The sequence below is a fragment of the Pristis pectinata genome, chromosome 28 (assembly GCF_009764475.1).
Source record: "Pristis pectinata isolate sPriPec2 chromosome 28, sPriPec2.1.pri, whole genome shotgun sequence".
Classification (NCBI taxonomy): domain Eukaryota; kingdom Metazoa; phylum Chordata; class Chondrichthyes; order Rhinopristiformes; family Pristidae; genus Pristis; species Pristis pectinata.
Window position 1 is genome coordinate 3,371,725 of NC_067432.1, and position 20,407 is coordinate 3,392,131.

General features: G+C 46.4%; 1 protein-coding gene across 1 annotated transcript in view; it reads right to left on the reverse strand.

The window, feature by feature from the left end:
• The window catches only part of LOC127584088 (A disintegrin and metalloproteinase with thrombospondin motifs 7-like), a 169,218-nt gene that overhangs the window by 101,986 nt on the left and 46,825 nt on the right, over positions 1 to 20,407 (reverse strand). Inside the window, exons 6-7 of the mRNA XM_052040647.1 lie at positions 15,427 to 15,551; positions 9,716 to 9,865 (exon numbers count right to left, since the gene is read on the reverse strand). Of these exons, the coding sequence (XP_051896607.1) occupies positions 9,716 to 9,865; positions 15,427 to 15,551 (275 nt within the window). The remainder of the gene's footprint in view (positions 1 to 9,715; positions 9,866 to 15,426; positions 15,552 to 20,407) is intronic.

Here is a 20,407-nt window from a genome sequence, read left to right on the forward strand (position 1 = left end):
AGATTCCAGCATCTGCGGTCTCTGGTGTCTCACTAAATGAGGCCATGTTAAAAAGTGTGCCATGTTTTGTTGCACCATTACAGGAAGGGTGTGGAGGCTTTGGAGAGGGTGCAGAAGAGGTTCACCAAGATGCTGCCTGGATTAAGAGGGTAGAGCTACAAGGAGAGGTTGGACAAACTTGGGTTGTTTTCTCTGGAGCATCGGAGGCTGAGGGGAGACCTGATAGAAGTTTATAAGATTATAAGAGGCATCGATAGGATAGACACTCAGAATTTTTATCCCAGGGTAGAAATGTCATGTACCAAAGGGCATGCTTTTAAGGTGAGAGGGGAAAGTTTAAAGGAGATGTGAGGGGCAAGTTTTTCTCCAGAGATAGTGGGTGCCTGGAACGGGCTGCCATGGGGAGTGGTGGAGGCAGATACGATAGTGGTGTTGAAGCTGTTCGACAGACACGTGAATGCGCAGGGAGTGGAGGGATATGGATCATGAGCAGGCAGAAGAGATTTAATTTGATTCGGAATCACGTTCCGTGCAGACATTGTGGGCCGAAGGGCCTGTTCCTGTGCTGTCCTATGTTCTTTGAGTGCCTTACAGTTAGAGAAGCGGAGGGATGGAGAGGAGGGAAGATGAGGACCCAGGAAGTTGAAGCACCACTGGTAGTGGTAGGGCAATGTAGAGCCAGAATCAGACAAGTGCTGAGATCTCCAAGGGTTGTAGAGCTGCAGACAGAGGAAACCATGAAGGGATTTGTATGGAAGGCTGTGAATTTTAAAACTGACATGTTGTTTAATGGGACCTGTGTGGATCACTGACCACAGGTTAATGTTTCCTCTAAGCAGAGTTTCCCTCTAAGGTCTTGCTTTTGCACATTTTTCCCCCTCTCTTCACTGCCTTGTATAATTTATGTATTTTTACGTATGATTTATATTCCATGTGTTGTCTGTACCTATGTGGCTGAGATGCTGCTGCAAACAAGTTTTCCATTGTACCTCACCGGATTTGTTGAGAGCTTCAAGTTCCTAGGAGTGAACATCACCAATAGCCTGTCCTGATCCAACCACATAGACACCACAGCCAAGACAGCTCACCAGCGCCTCTACTTCCTCAGGAGGCTAAAGTAATTTGGCATGTTCCCTTTGACACTCACCAACTTTTATCAATGCACCACAGAAAGTATCCTATCTGGATGCATCATGGCTTGGTGTGGCAACTGCTCTGCCTGGGACCACAAGAAACTGCAGAGAGTTGTGGACACAGCCCAGCACATCACAGAAACCAGCCTCCCCTCCATGGACTCTGTCTATACCTCTCACTGCCTTGGTGAAGCAGCCAGCATAATCAAAGACCCCACCCACCCAGGTCATTCTTTTTTCTCCCCTCTCCCATCAAGCAGAAGATACAGGAGCCTGAGGGCACATACCAACGGGCTCAAGGACAGCTTCTATCCCACTGTGATAAGACTATTGAACGGTTCCCTTATACAATGAGATGGACTCTTGACTTATTGTTTATACCCTGTACTACCTCAATGCACTCTGTACTGAGGAAGTAAAGGGTTAAAAACTGTAACCATACCTATAGCTGATAGAAAAAATACCTCACAAGCAAGAGCACACAAGCTGCTGACTCAATGGATAAGGTGTTAATTGCTGTGTCCAGGACCTTGGTGGCAGACCAATATACTAGACGATAAGGGTGGTGGGTGTGATGAACAGACTGGAAGAAGCTTGTTTTAAACAATGAGGGTGAGACCTGTCTTTGAATCTCTTGATTATAACTCAATTATGCTGGACAATAGGTGCGATGTCTGTTTTTGGTTCTCTGAGGTCTGAACGAAACTTGTGGAGCCGAATTCATTAAGTGTGTGTGACAATATCTGTATAAATGACTGTCTGCTGCTTTGGACTGCGGAGAGCTCCGATAAAGACTCTGCATGAGAGTTTGAGGAGAATTCTCCCGCAGTATACTGCTAATAAACACCCTTTATCGAATCAACCTTGTGGCACTGGGTTACTTTGCAGCGGACAGAAGTGGAAACTCAAAATCGGGACAACAGTACTACCTCAATGCACTGTGTAATGAATTGATCTGTATGATCGGTGTGCAAGACAAGTTTTTCACTGTACCTTGGTACAAGTGACAATAATAAATCAATACCAACAAACTCGACTTAACTTGATGTAAAGTCCTTCAAACTCTCCTCCATCTTTAACCCTTTGTCCCACAGGTATTGGTTCCTCACAATAAAATTCACAGAAGGTGGCCACTCAGCCCATTGTTCCTGAGCCACCAAATTCAAATACGGTTCCTGGATTTTCCTCATGCCTGGAAAATTATCCCTGCCTCCGGTATTTACCCTGTTCCCTTCCTCCTATCCAAGGTATTCTGAGCTTTGGTCCCACTAAGCACCAACGATGAATTAAAAAGAGACACATTTTTACAGCATCTTTCAGGATGTCCAAAATGTTTACACCCAATGAAGTGTAGTCACTAATGTAGTGCAGCTCCTAATTTGTGCACAGCAAGATCCCACAAGCAGTGATGTGGTAATGATCTGGTTACTACCATCGGGGAGGAGGTACAGGAGCCTGGAGACCCACACTCAACAATTCAGGAACAGCTTCTTCCCCTCTGCCGTCAGATTTCTGAATGGTCCATGAACCCATGAACACTGCCTCGTTATTCCTATTTTTTGCACTATTTAATGTTGTAATTTAGAGTAATTTTATATCTTTACACCGTACTGCTGCCACAAAACAACACATTTCACGTCATATAAGTCAGTGATGATAAACCTGATTCTGACCTGACAACCTCCTCCAATGATGTTGACTGATTCTTCAATCAGACTCTCTCTCCATGTCAGACGGACAAAAGGGTGAATAAAAATATCTGCAGACTCTTCCCACATCAGATTTTAGATAGGTACGTGAACATTCAGGGAATGAAGGGATATAGATCATGTGCAGGCAGAAGGGATTAGTGTAACTTGGCATCGTGTTCGGCACAGACATTGTGGGCCGAAGGGCCTGTTCCTGTGTTGTACACAGGACATGTTGTACACATGGTCTGTCTACGCCAACTGCACTATAGGGCCAGTGGACAGAACCATTGCCAGATACAGGCTCGAGATAACCTCTCACCACTTCCCTTAATTTGATTTGGGGAACTTCAAACAAAAGTTGTACCACAGAGTCACCATCAATCAGTGACGGGAACCAAGGGAGACAGAAGAGACTGCAGATGCTGGAATCAGTCCTGATGCAGGGTTTCAACCTGAAACGTAGACAATTTCTGCCCCCCCCCCCCCCCCCACGGATGCTGCTCGACCCACTGAGTTCCTCCAGCAGATTGTTTGTTCCTCCTCCAGTATGTTGTTTTGTGCACGAGAACTAAAGGAGGCCATTTGGCCCTTTATGTCAATGCTGGCCATTTGAAAGGGCTCTCCAATCAGTCCCTCTGCTCTGCACTTTCCTCATACCCTTACCAATCTTTCCTTTTCCTGTATCTGAAAATTCCCAATGAATTTACTTCCCTTTCATGCAACACATTCCCAATTATCACAGCTCCGTGAGTGACATTTCCACAGCAAGAACTTAAACAGTGCTACAGGTGAGATAAAATTTATATCCATATAAAAATATAGTCAATACCAGAGCAGTGCTGGTTCTATTTTCTCAAGCAACTGATTGATCAAAACAAAGCTGCTTAAAGGCAATGCCTGGAGTAGTTCCAGACAAATTGCAGTCTCGAGGCCCACAGGGAGCCTCAGGAGATCCGGCCCTGACTGACAGCCTGGAATTCCTACCGGAACTTCCACCACTAGTGACCTCCAGACTATCTAAAGCACTTCACAGCCAACTGATTTCTTTTAAAACAATCACTGTCCTAACTGTGATGGAAAGCCATGTTAATAGCAGTGTTATTACCAAAGGTGATTTGATTAAAGTTTTCCCAGATAATACTGAGGCCTGATAGGATAGGTAGATAAAAGATTCCCACTGGCCGGGGAGTCCAGGGCTAGGCAAGTGTCTAGAAATCTAGAGAGTTTAGTGACATGGTGTCATGACAACAACCTTTCCCTCAATGTCAGCAAAACAAAAGAGCTGGTCATTGACTTCAGGAAGGAGGGCAGTGCACACACTCCTGTCTACATCAATGGTGCTGAGGTCAAGAGGGTTGAGAGCTTCAAGTGATCATCACCTATAGCCTGTCCTGGTCCAACCACATAGATACCATGACCAAGAAAGCTCACCAGCACCTCTTCTTCCTCAGGAGGCTAAAGAAATTTGGCATGTCCCCGTTGACCCTCACCAATTTTTATTGATGCACCATAGAAAGCATCCTATCTAGATGGCAGCTGCTCTGCCCGTGACTGCAAGAAACTGCAGAGAATTGTGAACACAGCTCAGCACATTACAGAAACCAGCCTCCCCTCCATGGACTCTGTCTACACTTCTCGCTGCCTCGGTAAAGCAGCCAGCATAATCAAAGACTTCACCGGACATTCTCTCTTCTCCCCCCTCCTTCTATTGGGCAGAAGATACAAAAGCCTGAAAGCACATACCACCAGGCTCAAGGACAGCTTCTGTCCCATTGTTATGACTATTGAATGGTCCCCCAGTATGATAAGGTGGACTCTTGACCTCACATGATCTGGCATCTTATTGTCTACCTGCACTGCACTTTCTCTGTAACTGTAACACTTTATTCTGCATTGTTATTGTTTTTTACTGTACCACAGTACAAGTGACAGTAATAAACCAATTCCAATTCCAATTCCAAATTCTAAAGCAGCAAACAATCTGCTGGAATAACTCAGCAGGTCAAGCAGCATCCACGGAAGGAAAGGAATTGACCAAAAACATTGACAATTCCTTTCCTCCCACAAATGCTGCTCGACCTGCTCAGTTCTTCCAACAGATTGTTGCTCCGGATCCCATTATCTGCAGTCTCTCGGGTCTCCTATCTGGAAATTATATCCGGGTTTTACTGGAGTGAAGTTTGGAAGTAACAGGGAGAGGGAGAAATTTGGAAGTCAGTTCTGCAAACAGCAACCTATGCCAGATCATCTTAACTTTAGATCTGAAATCAATATACTTTTGCAAAGCGAAGGCATAAGAGATATGGGGAAAGGGGAGGTACGAGTTATTAGGTCATAGATTAGCTAAGACATAACAGTCTTGAAGGCCTGAACGGCCATTTCCTTTTCCTTTTAAAATAAAACAGTTCATAAAATCTTCATTAGTCTTTTTAAAAGTCAAGGGGAAGAATAACCGCATAGATTGGACATCTGGGAGTAAAGTGATTTATGGGGACTTGAATACACTCTAAACTGTGAGAGCAGACATGGAGCATTTTTTGAATAATCTAAACTTCTCTCAAAACTGTTCAGAGCTGTCAATTTCATTTATATACAGGATTAGGGAGATTTACTTTTAACATTAAATACATTCTATCCAGGTTTTTGCTTGCAGCTTGCACAAGTTCTAAGCAAAAACGATGCCAGCTTCTGAACCAATCACCTCTCTCACACCCCCTTCCCGGCAGTGCTGCCACCTTCTCGGACTCTTAACTCTCCGTCTCTTGGTTATCCTGTTACTGTTTCTTTAGCATTTCTTTCTGCACTACTTCAGACTGCACTGCAGTCTTTGCACCATTCTGCTGTTTTGCACTTGTCGCTGTATTTATCATTGTATTTATTATTACCATGTACACTGTTTACTCTGTGAGCTTCATGCTCGCAAGGAATTTCATTGCACGCTGGTTATATGACAGTAAACGAATCTCATCTGAGCTATCACGGCACCTGTGTTGGGTGGTGTTTCAAACTGAGACAGTGCAAGTTTGTTGCTGAGACGGGGCAAATCTCAGGCCTGATCCCTGGCTTTGTTAAGTTGGTAGTGGGCAGGTTACAACTGAAAACAAAAGGACTTCCACTCATTTGGTGCCTTCCACAAGCTCAGGACATTCCAAATCACCTCAGCTAATAAAGTCATCAAAGGCAGGGAAAGGAACCTGGGGACCTTCAGTAATGGGAAGCCAAGAATCTGTGCTTCCAAAATGCAAGGATGGAAAGATCCCAAAGTTGCATTCCTTGCTGCACTGTCTCCAGTGAAGGGAAGTGAGGGAGTGTCTTTGAAGAGCAATGATATCCAGTGCCTGAAGATCAAAGAAAGCAGCCACCAGTGAAACGGTCCTAATTCCAAGGAAAGGGAACCAGAAACCAGAGGGCATAGGTTTAATGTGAGAAGAGAAAGATTTAGAAGGGACCTGAGCGGCAACTTCTTCACCTAGAGGGTGGTGCGTATATGGAACGAGCTGCCAGAGGAAGTGGTTGAGGCGGATACAATAAGGACATTTAAAAAACATTTGGGCAAGTACATGAATAGGAAAAGTTTAGAGAGATATGGGCATAGCTTAGGTGGGCATCTTGGTCAGCATGGATGAGTTGGGCCGAAGGGCCTGTTTCTGTGCTGTATTACTCTATGACTCTAAGTCATTCTGAAGTATGGTCACTGCTGTAACATAGGGGAAATGGCAGCCAATCGATGGACAGTGAAATCTCACAAACAACAATCAGACAAAGACCAAATATTGTAGTGTTGTTAACTGGAGGATAATCTTTGGAGAAAACTTTCCTGACCTTCTTTGAGATTGTGGCTGTGAGGCTTCCTCTAGAGGGGAGAATTTGTAGAGAGAACCTCCACAGAAGGTTCTCACAATCTACCTTGTTATGACCTTACACCTTATTGTCTACCTGCAATGCACTTCCCTGAATCTGTGACACTTTACTCTGTATTCTGTTATTGTTTTTACCTTGTACTCCCTCAATGCACTGTGTAATGAATTGATCTGTATGAATGGTATGCAAGACAAGTTTTTCACTGTACCTCTGTACAAGTGACAATAATAAACCAATACCAATACCAGAAGCACAGAGTCCGCATTGACCAACCACCCATTTACACTGATTCTACATTAATCCTATTTTTAAACACTCTCCATATTATCTTCAACTCCCATGAGATTCTACCACTCACCCACACAATAACAATCCCACCAACCTGTACATCTTTGGGATGTGGGAGTAAATCAGAGCACCCAGGGGGAAACTCACGCAGTCCCAGGGAGAACGTGCAAACTCCACACAGACAGCGCCGGAGGTCAGGACTGTACCCGGGTCTCTGGTGATCTGAGGCAGTGGCTCTACCAGCGGGGCCACTCTTGGTTTAATGTGTCTTTGAACAATGTCACCTCTGACAATGCGGCACACCCTCAGTACAGCACTGTGAGGGTGTGTGTAGAATTTGGCGTGCTGAGGGACGCACTGAAACTGGGCGCAGCCAGCGCAAGGGCTCGCTGGGGAAGGACGACAGCTTAGGGTTCTTCTGCCACAGGAGGGGGAGGGGCGGGGTCAGGCGAGGAAGCCCCTCAAATGTTGTAAATATGAGATTGGGGTATCACGCCAGGGAGCCACACGTGTGGCATCGGTCCTGTGTTTTTTTATATATAAAAAGGTAACACTAAGAATGGAAATGTACAAGAACGTAAAGGTTTGAACTGTTTTATTATTGTATATAGTTTCTTTTATTATGAATAAAGTTTATTTTGTTAAAGAAAAACTGGGTGCGAGATGTCCGTAGGGGAATGTTGCTGACTGGCACATTCCAGGCTGCAGGAGTAGGTGCTGAGGCATGTACTGAAGCTCGGCGCAGCCAATGCGAGGGCTCAGTGGGGAAGGACTACAGTTTCGGGTTCTTCTGCCACTGGAGAGGGAGGGGCGGGGTCAGGCGAGGAAGCCCCTTAAATATTGTAGATATGGGATTGGGGTATCATCCCAGGGAGCCACACGAGTGTAAAGGTTTGCACAGTTTTATTGTTGTATATAGTTTGTTTTTTATGATGAATAAAGTTTATTTTTGAATAATAATAAAAAGAAACTGGTGACACTCCCCCTGTGGATTTGCAGAGAGGGTGTGGAGACGGATGTGAGGGTCCGTGTCCCAGTTCATCCTCAGCAGCTGCGTGACAGAGGACTCTCTGATCTACGGGCTGTTCCTGGGGACACACACCGAGACAGACATCAGGTGCTGCTGGAAGGTCATCAACTCAGTGAAAGACGCCCTTTGGCCTTCCTGAAATGTTGGTCTTCCAGCACAGCGCGATGTCGGGAAGGCAATGCTGCTGACTGGCACAGTCCAGGCTGCAGGAGTCCGTGCTGAGGGATGTGCTGAAGCTCGCAGCAGCCAATGCAAAGGCTCTGTGGGGAAGGACCACAGTCTGGGTTCCCTCCACTCCTGCACATGGAGGGATTGAGTCAGGTAGGGAAGCCACTTTAATATTGAAATGGTTTATCACCCCAGGAGACCACATGAGTGGCAATGGTGCTATGAGTTTAAAAAATTAAGTTAACGCTACTGAATGCATTGACCATGAATGTGAAGGGTTTGCACTGTTTATTCTTCGTATATATTTTTTATTATGAATAAAGCTTATTTTTGAAAATAAAAACTGCTCTACCCAAGACCGTAAGAATTGCAGAGAATGGTGGACACAGCTCAGTCCATTACACAAACGAGCCTCCCCTCCATGGACTCTGTCTATACTTCTTGCTGCATCGGTAAAGCAGCCAACATAATCAAAGACCCGACCCATCCAGGTCATTCTCTCTTCTCCCCCTCCCATCGCGCAGAAGATACAAAAGCCCGACAACATGCTCCACCACGCTCAAGGACAGCTTCTATCCCACTGTTATCAGACTCTTGAACGGACCTCTTGTATGATAAAGATGAACTCTTGATCTCTCAATCTACCTCGTCATGGCCCTTGCACCTTACTGTCTACCTGCACTGCACTTTCTCTGTAACTATAACACCATATTCTGCATTCTGTTGTAGCCTTTCCCTTTGTACTAACTTAATGTACTGATGTTTTAAAATGATCTGTATGGATTGCATGCAAAACAAAGTTTTTCACTGTACCTCGATACATGTGACAATAATAAATCAATACCAATGGGATTTGAGCCCATTATCCGACAAAGCCGAGAATGATAGTTAACTGGGTCACAACAGTGTAAATGAAGTTGGTGAGGCCACATTTGGAATATTGTGTTCAGTTTTGGTCACCCTGCTATAGGAAACATGCCATTAAGATGGAAAGAGTGCAGAGGAGATTTACGAGCATGTTGCTGGGACTTGAGGGATTGAGATATGGTGAGAGATTGAACAGGTTGGAACTTCTTCATTGGAGTGTAGGAGACTGAGGTGTATAAAATCATGAGGGGCATGGATGGGGTGAATGTGCACAGTCTTTTTCCCAGAACTGGGGAATCAAGAACCAGAGGGCATAGGTTTAAGGTGAGAGGGGAGAGATTTAATAGGAACCTGAGGGGCAACTTTTTGACCCAGAGGGTGGTCAGTATATGGAACGATCTGCCAGAGGAAGTGGTTGAGGCAGGTACATTAACAACATTTAAAAAGATACTTGGACAGGTACATAGATGGGAAAGGTTTAGAGCGATATGGGCCAAACATGGGCAACTAGAACTATCTCAGATGGGAATGTTGGTCGGCATGGACGTTGAGCTGAAGGGCCTGTTTCCGTGCTGTCTGACTATGACAACTGACCCTGGCCACTGAAACCCAGGCTGCTCACCATCGTCCTGCTGACTGACAGGACAACGGTCACGGGAGAAGGTCCCTGCACTTACTTGTGTCCCAGCTCATGTGCGACTGTGAATGCAAGGGGAAGGCCCGAGTCTTCATTGATGCTGCAGCTCCTGTGAGGCTGGCACATCCCAGAGACATGCGACAATCCCAGGGTCTCGCACGGACGGTTCATGCCAGCGCACACGTCCTTCCTGGTCAACACAAGAACAGCAACAGTCACAACCATGTCTCTCTCCGAGGCAGAGCCAAGCTTGGTAGTGGAAACGCTTGCTGACAGGTTTAAGATCCCACCGACTATGGTCCACTCCACCCCTAACCTCAACCCCTACCCTGCTCTCCTGTCACAAACCCATCAAACAGCAACAGGACACACCAGTAGCCCAACCGATACACTAACTCATCAACAACCCAACTAATTATAATGCATAGCTACTAGCTCAGCTGATATATTCCATAACCAGCAGCCCAACTAATAATAATCCATAATAGACCCCAGCTGATAAAATAACCCATAACAGGCAAATTAACAATAACACATAACCAATATCTCAGCCAATAGTAAACTATAACTAGAAGTAAACCTGATAAGGTAACACATAACATTCAGCTCAATTAATGCTCCTGTTTACGTCAATGGTGCTGAGGTCAAGAGGGTTGAGAGCTTCAAGTGGACATCACCGATAGCCTGTCCTGGTCCAACCACACAGATGCCATGGCCAAGAAAGCTCATCAGCACCTCTACTTCTTCAGGCTGAAGAAATCTGGCGTGTCCACTTTGACTCTCACCAATTTTTATAGGTGGACTATAGAAAGCATCCTATCTGGGTACATCACAGCTTGGTATGGTAACTACTCTGCCTGTGACCGCAAGAAACTCCAGAGAGCTGTGGACACAGCTCAGCACATCATGGAAACCAGCCTCCTCTCCATGGACTCTGTCTACACTTCTCGATGCCATGGTAAAGCAGCCAACATAATCGAAGATCCCTCCCACCCCAGACATTTTCTCTTCTCCTCCCTCTCACTGGGCAGAAGATACAAAATCCTGAAAGCACGTACCACCAGGCTCAAGGACAGCTTCTCTCCCACTGTTATAAGACTATTGAACTGTCTCCTAGTATGGTAAGATGGACTCTTGACCTCACAATCTACCTCGTTGTGGCCCTTGCACCTTATTGTCTGCCTGCACTGCACTTTCTCTGTAACTGTAACATTTTCTTCACATTCTGTTATTGCTTTTTCCTTGTACCTCCTCAATGCACTGATGTGATGAAATGATCTGTATGTAGGGCATGCAAAACAAAGCTTTTCACCGTACTTTGATACATGTGACAATAATAAATCAATAAATAATATCCAATCATGAGCAGTCAAACTAATTCCATAACCCATAACCAGCAAACACCTCCAGTCAACAGCCCATCCCAAGATACCAATGTGCCCCAGTTAGATCAGAGACTCCCTGCAATGCTCATTCATTATATTTTTCTGGGGAAACTCGTCTTGCACACTTGACACTATTAATCCAATGTTCAGTCACAGAGTTGTACGGCACAGAAACAGGCCCTTCAGCTCACCACATCCATGCCCACCTTTTTTGCCCATGTACACTATTCCCATTTGCCTGCATTAGGTCTGTACCCTGGGCCTTGCCTATTTAAATGGCTGTGTAAATGTCTCTTAAATGTAGCGATTGCATCTGAATCCACCAACTCCGCTGGCAGCAAGTTCCACAATCAAGTATTCCGTGTATAAAAAAACTTACTCCTCAAATCCCCTGTAAAGCTCCTACCTCTCACCTTAAACCTTTGCCCTTTTGTTTTTGATACCCCAACCATGTGAAAAAGATTCTATCGGTGCTTTTTACAATTTTACCTTCCCCTGTCAGGTCACCCCTCAGCCTCCTTCGCTCCATGGAAAACAAGCGCAGCCTATGCAATCTCTCCCCCCCTTCAATCAGCCATTTCCACACATTCCTCCCACTGGATCCCTTCCCCCCACTGTTCCCATCTGCCCTCCTCCCCATCAGGATCTGATTCCACTCACCACCTTCTTCTCCTATCAGGTTCCATCATCGGCAGCCCTTTGCCCTCTCCACCTATCACCTCCCAACCTCTGTCCCAATTTCCACTCTTCCCTCCCCCACCTGCCCATCAACCCCTCCTCACCTGGCTCCACCTATCACCTGCCGGCTCTTGCTCCACCCCTTCCCCCCACCTCTTTATACCGGCTATCTCCTCCCCTCTTTCAGTGCAGATGAAGGGTCTGGACCCGAAACGTCGACTGTCCATTTCCCTCCACTGACGCTGCCTGACCCGCTGAGTTCCTCCAGCAGTTTGTTTTTCACGCCCAAAGCATAGGTACTTGCGGATCAAAACCTTTCCTGTTCACACTTGATGTATAAGTTTTCAGTGGATCAATTTCCTTCCTATTCCCTCCCAATGGAAATCCAATGGACCAAACTAACTCCCACTGCACAGAATTCTAATGGATCAAACTCCTCACTCCCACGGTATAAAATAACTACGTACCTATGAGTAATGACTTTCATTTACTACTCCCGGGGTGGTAGAATAAACCATGCTATATTTATACAGGATTCCCAATCCATGCACCAACTTAATGTTGAACGTTGAAAGATTCTGTCAGACCCCGGCTGGAGCTCAGCATGATTTATAAGCAGTCCAGAAAATCTCCGCCTCAGTTTCCTGTTAGGATTGGATCGTTGGATACAAGATTTAATGGGCTTTGGGTTGAAGTTGTTAACTGACCGGGTATAATCTACAGCTTCCTGAAAGCCTGTCTGACTCTCGGCCTGTTGACTCTGTGTTTGCTTGGAGCACTGCACTGAACATAACATAGAACCTTGTCGACACAACCAACAAGATAGTAATGACCTCTGTACTGAGAAGAGTTCTTGTACAGAGACAGGCCAGCCCAATGGTTGAACATGAGATTGTTCGCATCATTTGAGGGCAGTCAGCTGATGGTCCAATTGTTATATCACAGCTCAATGAATTTCACACCCTGGATCAGTTCTTATTAAAGATGCTGAGTACTTTAATCATCTTCTAAATGTGGGCATCACAGCTAAGGTCGGCATTAATTGCCCATCCCTCATTGCACTCAAGGAGGTGGTAGTGAGCTACCTTCTTGAACCAGTGTAGTCTTCCGGTGAGGGTACTCCCTCAGGCTGTTTGTGAGGGAGTTCCAGGATTTAGACCCAGTGACAATGAAGGGCTGAGACAAGATGGTCTTTGACTTCTTTACCTGCGGTCCTTGTCTTTCTCAGAGGTGGAAGACCCAGGGTTTGAGAGGTGCTGTTGGAGGAGCCTGGGCAAGTACTTGCAGTGCAAATTGCAGATGGCACACACTGCAGCCACCGTGCATTCCTGGTGGAGGGAATGAACGTTCAGGGTGGTGGATGAGGTGCCAATCTAACAGGCTGCGTGGTCTGAGGTTTTGTCGAGCTTCTCGGGAGCTGTTGGAGCTCCATTCATCCAGGCACTTTCGGGTGAATGGACCTTCATCCTGATTTCTCGTATCCTTCCAGGAATACATGAACTATTTTCAATTGCTCCCCTTCTGAATACTTCAGTCTGTAAAGGTTCAAGGGCACCAATCCTGCTCTGGTGTGATATCTCTCACTGACTACAGTACGCACATACCATATTGTACCACATCCAATACATAACCACTCGTGTATCACTGCTTGCCGCAATCCTGGAACTCCCTCCCCAACAGTACTGAGAGAGATCTTCACCACAAGGACAACTGTGGTTCAAGTATCAGACCAGCCCAATACTGGAGTGTGAGGTTGGTAGCATCATTTGAGGGCTATCAGCTAATGATCCTCAGGCTAGGACTTCATTCACTGGAGCGTAGGAGACTAGGGGGTGACCTTATAGAGGTGTATAAAATCATGGGGGGCATAAATAGGGTGAATGCACACAATCTTTTTCCCAGGGTTGGGGAATCAAGAACTAGCAAGCATAGGTTTAAGGCGAGAGGGGAGAGATTTAATAGGAACCTGAGGGGCAACTTCTTCACACAGAGGGTGGTGAGTGTGTGGAACAAGCTGCCAGAGGAAGTGGTTGAGGCAGGTACAATAACAACATTTAAAAGGCACTTTGACAGGGACATGGATAGGAAAGGTTTCGAGGGATATGGGCCAATGGGACTAGCTGAGATGGGAGCCTTGGTTGGCATGGACGAGTTGGGCTGAAGGACCTGTTTCCATGATGTATGACCCTATGACTATGACCAGACCTTCCCAAGGACTGTTAGGGACTCTTAGTAAATGTTGGCCATGCCAGCAACCCCAACATTGCATAAAAATATCCTAAACAGGGAGGGAGGAAAAGGATGGGAAGAGGGAGTGAATTTCAAGAATGAGGTCTTTGGCAGCTGAAGGGACAGCTGCCAGTGGAGGAGGCCTGAGGATTAGGAAGAAAATGATAAGAATCTGCAGAGTGAAACGTAATGTTCTCAGCGGTGGAACGGTGTGGGAGGATCCAGGGACAAGGCCGTGGAGGGACAGGGATGCCAGACCTGGGAGGGGTGAGTTGACATCAGGTCAAACACACCCATCAGATGCCAGGACAACCACTGGATGACAATCCTGCTGGATTGAGCAAGAGAATGCAACCCTGCTGATCACTGGTGGGATCAGCATTCCTGAGGCAGTGCCAGCTCCTCACCATCAGCATTGAGTGACTGGCCTCAAGGAAAGACTCTGTTGAGCTTCTGATGGTGCTGACTGTGAGTGGGGTCTCATTTTGGAGTCCAATTATTCTGATTAACACATGCTTTTCTGTTATACTTTTAAGGGGTAACAAGTAACTTAAGGTATTAAAAAATTAAAAAATCTAGCACCAGAGATGGAAAACTAAATGAATGACAACAAGAATAGGACCTAGGGAGTACTGAGGAACAGAGGGACCTTGGTGTACAGGTCCAAAGATCTTTGAAGGTTATAGTGCAGGTAGATAACATGGTGAAGAAGGCATACGGGATGCCGGCCTTCATTAGTCAGGGCACTGGACGAGTGCAGTGAGGTGATGCTCCAACTTTATAAAACATTGGTCAGACCTCAGCTGAAGCACTGCCTGCAGTTCTGGTCACCACAGCATAGCAAAGATGGTGAGGGTGCAGAATGGAATCACCAAGATGTTGCCTGGCATGGAGCATTTTAGTTATGAGGAGAAACAGGAGAGACTAGATTAGTTTTCCTTGGAGCGCAGGAGGTTAAGAGGGGACATGATGAGGGGTATAGATAGGGTAGACTGCAGGAAACATTTTACCTTATCAAAGGTGAATAAAACTATGTAGATTTAGGGTAAGGGGTAAGGGATGTAGAGGGGATCTGAGGGGGGCCTTCTTCACCCAGAGAGTGGTGAGTACCTGGAATTCACTGCCAGAGAGAGCGGAGGAATCAGCGTTTAAGAGGTGTCCAGGCAAGCACCTGAATCGCCCAGACATAGAAGGCCACAGGACAAGTGCTGGAAGATGGGATTTATATGGATGGGCGCCCACTGGTCAGCATGGACGAGGTGGGCTGAGGAGCCTGTGACCACGCTGTATGACTCCATGAAAATACTGGCCAGGCAGCAGATGCTGGTCTAAAACATTAAGACAGCAGGAAACCCTTCATACAAGGCAAGACCAATTCAAAAGAAGAAGATACATACGATAGCCTAATTATCTCTTGCTGCCAGCTGTAAATTGTGGTGTGTCTCTAATCCCCACTTACCGAGTGAGCAGTAGGGCCACATCATGGTGTGCCGGATGGCTGTCACCCTTGAAGTTGATTTTTTTTTGCCACTTGCAGAAGCTCCTCAGGGTGTTATCTGCGTGATGTGTTATCTTCAGGTCCTCCTGCCAGAGAGAGAGCAGAGAATGTATCCACATGTGATTCTACATGGAGAGAAACATGGGTTGACTTCCTTCGAGCAACAGAAGGTCAAATTTATTAGGGGAATTGCCATAGTAGATGGAAAACCTTTTCCACTGGCACAGAAGAGACAGTTTTATGATAATTGGCAAAGGAAGCAAGGCAAACGATAATGCAAGAAGTCTATGATCTGGAGTTCAATATTTAGCACTATTTACAGAGTGTGTCAGTAACCACGGAGAGTCTCTGCAGTGTTTCAGGAGTCACAGGGGTTAAGGGAGCGCTAGGGCCCCAGGGAACCAGAAATGAAATACATATGTTTATAATTTACAGCAACGATTTTCAGGATCAAGTCTCTACATTTGTAGGCAAAACCAAATTGCAGAGGTAGACGACACTGAAGAGATTACAATATTTCACTAGGAGCCATGAATAAACTTGCAGAATAAGCATTTGATTGGAAGCTGAATTTCAGTATATGATTGCCATGTATTTTGGTAAGAAATATAAGGAGACTTATTGTACTGGAAGACCTGAGCTCCAGAACTTGCTGCACCTCTAGCCAAGCTGTTGTAGTGCAGTTACAACACTGGTATCTACCTGACAATGTGGAATATTGCCCAGGTAGGTCCCTTTCACAAAAAGCAGGAGAAATCCAATCCCGTTATCGACTGCCCAATCAGTCTACATTCAATCACCAGAAAAATGACCGAAGCTGCTTCCAACAAGTGACACTTATACACAATAGCCTGTTTACCAATGCCCAGTTTGGGTTTCACCAGGACCAGTTAGCTTCAGATCTTGTCACAGCCTTGGTCCAAACATGGACTAAGAGCTGAATTTGAGAGCTGAGAGTCACAGTCTTTGGTATTGGTATTAGTTTATTATTGTCACTTGTACTGAGGTACAGTGAAAAACTTGTCTTGCACCCCATTCATACAGATCAATTCATTACACAGTGCATTGAGGTAGTACAGGGTAAATAACAGAACACAGAGTAAAGTGTTACAGCTACAGGGAAGTGCATTGCAGGTAGACAATATGGTGCAACATCAGGGCAGCAGTTAACCAAGTACGACGTCACAACGTGCTGGTAAAACTGAAGTCAATGAACATCAAAGGAAAACACTCCAATGGTTGGGGGCAAACCTTGCTCAAAGGAGGACTGTTGTGATGGTTGGAAGTCAAACATCCCACCCCCAAGACATCACTGCAGGGCAATGTCTGAGCCCCAACCAACCTCAGCTGTGTTATCAATGACCTTCCTTCCACTATGAGGTCAGAAGGAAGGACGCTCACGGATGACAATGTTCAATTCCACTCACAACTCCTCGTGAATGAAGCACATCATGCCTGCATGCAGCAAGACCTTGACAGTATGCAGGCTTGGTCCTTTCATCCAACTACCGGACACAAATCAAGGGTGTGATGGGATATTCCCCACTTGACTGGATGAGTGCAGTGTCAACAACTTTCATGAATTGACAGAGCAGCTCGTTTGATTGGCATCCCATCCAGGACTCTAAATATCCACTCACCACAGCGCGCAGTGACCACTGTAGGTACCATTTACAAAGTGCACTCCAGTTACTTGCCCAAGCTACCCCAACAGCACCCCCACCCAAACCAGCGAGCTCCACACCAAGGACAAGGGCAACGTGTGCATGGAAACACCACCACCTTCAGGTTCCCCTCCCTGTTGCACGTCACCCTGACTTGGAAACATATTGTTGATCCTTCATGGTTGCTTGATCTAAATCCTGGAACACCACGTCGGACAGCGGTTTGGCAGTTCCTTCACCAGGACTTCAGTGGTTCAAGAAAATGGTTCATCACCACCTTCTCAACAAGAGCGAGGTGTTCTAAATAAGTGTTGGCCTTGCTGGTGAAACCCAGGGCCCAAAAATATACATAAAAAAACAAGGTCATAGATTACTTGGAAAATAAGAATCGAAATGAGATAGAGAAACAAAAGAATCTCAGAAAAATACACAAAGAAAATAGCTTTGCCATTTATACAATTCATAGCAATCACTGCAGTTGATCTGTAGAGGAAATCATTGAGATTACATTAAATATAGATGTGTTGAATCTCGGTTACACCACATGGAGATTATGCAGAATTCCGGATGGCTGCATTATAAAGTGGATTTAGCAACAGAAAAGATTTAAAAGGACACTATCAGACTGACCAGGAACGAGGCCTTTAAAAGGGTTTAGATGTAGGGTGAAAGTAGAAACCATCAATGTCGGATTGACACCTAGGAATCAAAACGAGTAGGGAATTCAGAAGAATCTTTGAAATCCAAAGGGTGGTGGGAATGTGGACTTTGCTGTCACCGGGAGTACCACACTGTTGGAGGAACTCAGTGGGTCGAGCAGCATCCGTGGAGGGGAAATGAGGACTGACCTCAGGGTTTTGACAACAAACGTTGACAATTCCTTCCCCCCCACCGCCACAGATGCTGCTCGACCCACTGAGTTCCTCCAGCAGATTGTTTGTTGCTCCAGATTCCAGCGTCTGCAGTCAAGTCCTCTCGTTCTTCCCCACCGACCCCCCCCCCCCCACCCCAGACCACCCACTCACCCCCCCACCAGACACTTATCCCTGCAACCATGCTAAGTGTTACACCTGCCCTTACACCTCCTCCCTCACCACCATTCAGGGCCCTAAACAGTCCTTGCATGTGAGGCAGCGCTTCACACATGAATCTATCGGGGTCATTTACTGCACCTGGTGCTCCCGGTGCAGCCTCCTCTACATCGGTGATACCCGACACTCCAGGTGCATTCTCACATAGTTACAGGAGGGTATCTTTATCAAAATCCTCATCTAATAATAAGCAACATGCCATTTGCCTCCCTAATTGCTGGCTGCAGCTGTAGGCTTTCTGCAACATGTGTCCAAGGACACCCCGTGAACATCAGCTTTTCCCAATGTCAGCAGTCATCAAATACTCTGCTCTTCTGTTCTGTGCGCTGAGCATCCTCACTCCGTCTACCGCAACAGCCGGCGTCTCCCAGTGGGCAGCCACTTTAATTCCACTTCCCATTCCCACACCGACACGTCTGTCCACAACCTCCTCTACTGCCACGTTGAGGCTAGACGCAGATTAGAGGAACAACACCTCATATTCCATCTGGGTAGTCTCCAACCTGAAGGCATCAACATCGATTTCTCTGACGTCCGGCAACCACTCCCCGTTTTCCCTTCTCCCCCGGCCCCTTTACCCCTTCTCTTTCTCCTCCTCCACCCACATCTTCCCTGTGGTTCCCCACCTCCTTCCCTCTATTCCATGGTCCACTGTCCTCTCCTGTCAGATTCCATCTTCTTCAGCCCTTTGCCTCTTCCACCCATCACCTCCCAGCCTCTCACGTCACTCCCACTCCCCCCTCGCCCATCTACCTACCTTCCCCCTCTCACCTGGATTCACCTAACACCTACCAGCTCGTGCTCCTGCCCCTCCCCCACACCTTATTTTGGCTTCTGGCCTCTTCCTTTCCAGTCCTGATGAAGGGTCTCGGTCCAAAACGTGGACTGTCCAATTCCCTCCATAGATGCTGCCTGACCCGCTGAGTTCCTCCAGCTTTTTGTGCATTGCTTCAGCATCTGGAGTCTCTTGTGTCGTCGCAGGGAGTGATTGGGATGGATAGTGAGGTGTAGCTAGGGGGAGGTTTTCCAAGTATATGAGTAATGAATCACTGGTTATGCTGGAAGGTTGGATGAGGGATGATGGACAAATGGTTGACTGCACCATAAATGCCAGCATAAACTGTTTGGACTGAATGGCCTGTTTCCTTGCTGTACATTCTACATAATTCCACTGGTGTAACAATTGGCTGTGCTATCTCCACCCAGCCCTGATTCCAACGCTGTCTACAGTAAAGTCACAGTAGTCTCAGCAGCTTTGAGAATTCTTAGCAACCATTATGAGTGTCACCAAGGCAAACCCTTCACTTTGAAGCGATGGTCACACCTCACACACAATGAGCTTCGGAAAGTGTGGACCTCCACCTCTGATTTGTAGATGGGTCCCTTTTATCCCGATTCCCAAACCTTTTCATTACAGAGGGGAGGAGAGCGACTTAAAAAGTCCAACAAACCTGAGAAACTGGGCATTTTGTTTAAATTTTCAGATGCGAATGTATACCATGACGTGAAGCTTCAACAACACCAACATCATCGAGACAACCAGAACAAAGAGTTATCAATAACTATAATCACTTGAGAAACAAAGGACTGCAGATGCTGGAATCTAGATGAAAAACACGATGATGCTGGAGGAACTCAGCCGGCCAGGCAGCATTCGTGGAGAAAAGCAGGCGGTCAACGTTTCGGGTCAGGACCCTTCTTCAGGACTGAAGGTGGGAAGAGGGGAAGCCAATATATAGGAGAGAAAATGCAGACTAGGTGACCGTTTCACAGAACACCTGCGCTCTGTCCGTAACTGCGATCTGCATCTCCCCGTTGCCAGTCACTTCAACTCCCCCTCCCACACTATCACTGATAACGTCAGTCCTCGGCCTCCTCCACTGCCAGGAGAATTCCAAGCACAAACTGGAGGAACAGCACCTCATTTTCCATCTTGGAACCTTGCAGCCTAACGGCATAAACATTGAATTCTCCCACTTTAAGTAATCCCCTTCCCCCCACGCCACATTTCCCCCCCCCCAAACCATACTTCTTCTTTTCTTCCCTTTCCTAGCCTCCCTCTCTTTTTTCTACCCCACCTCCCCTCTATTTTGTCCACCTATCACTGCTCTGCTTTTCCCTCCTGTATATTGGGCTTCCCCTTTTCCTATCTTCAGTCCTGAAGAAGGGTCCTGACCTGAAACATTG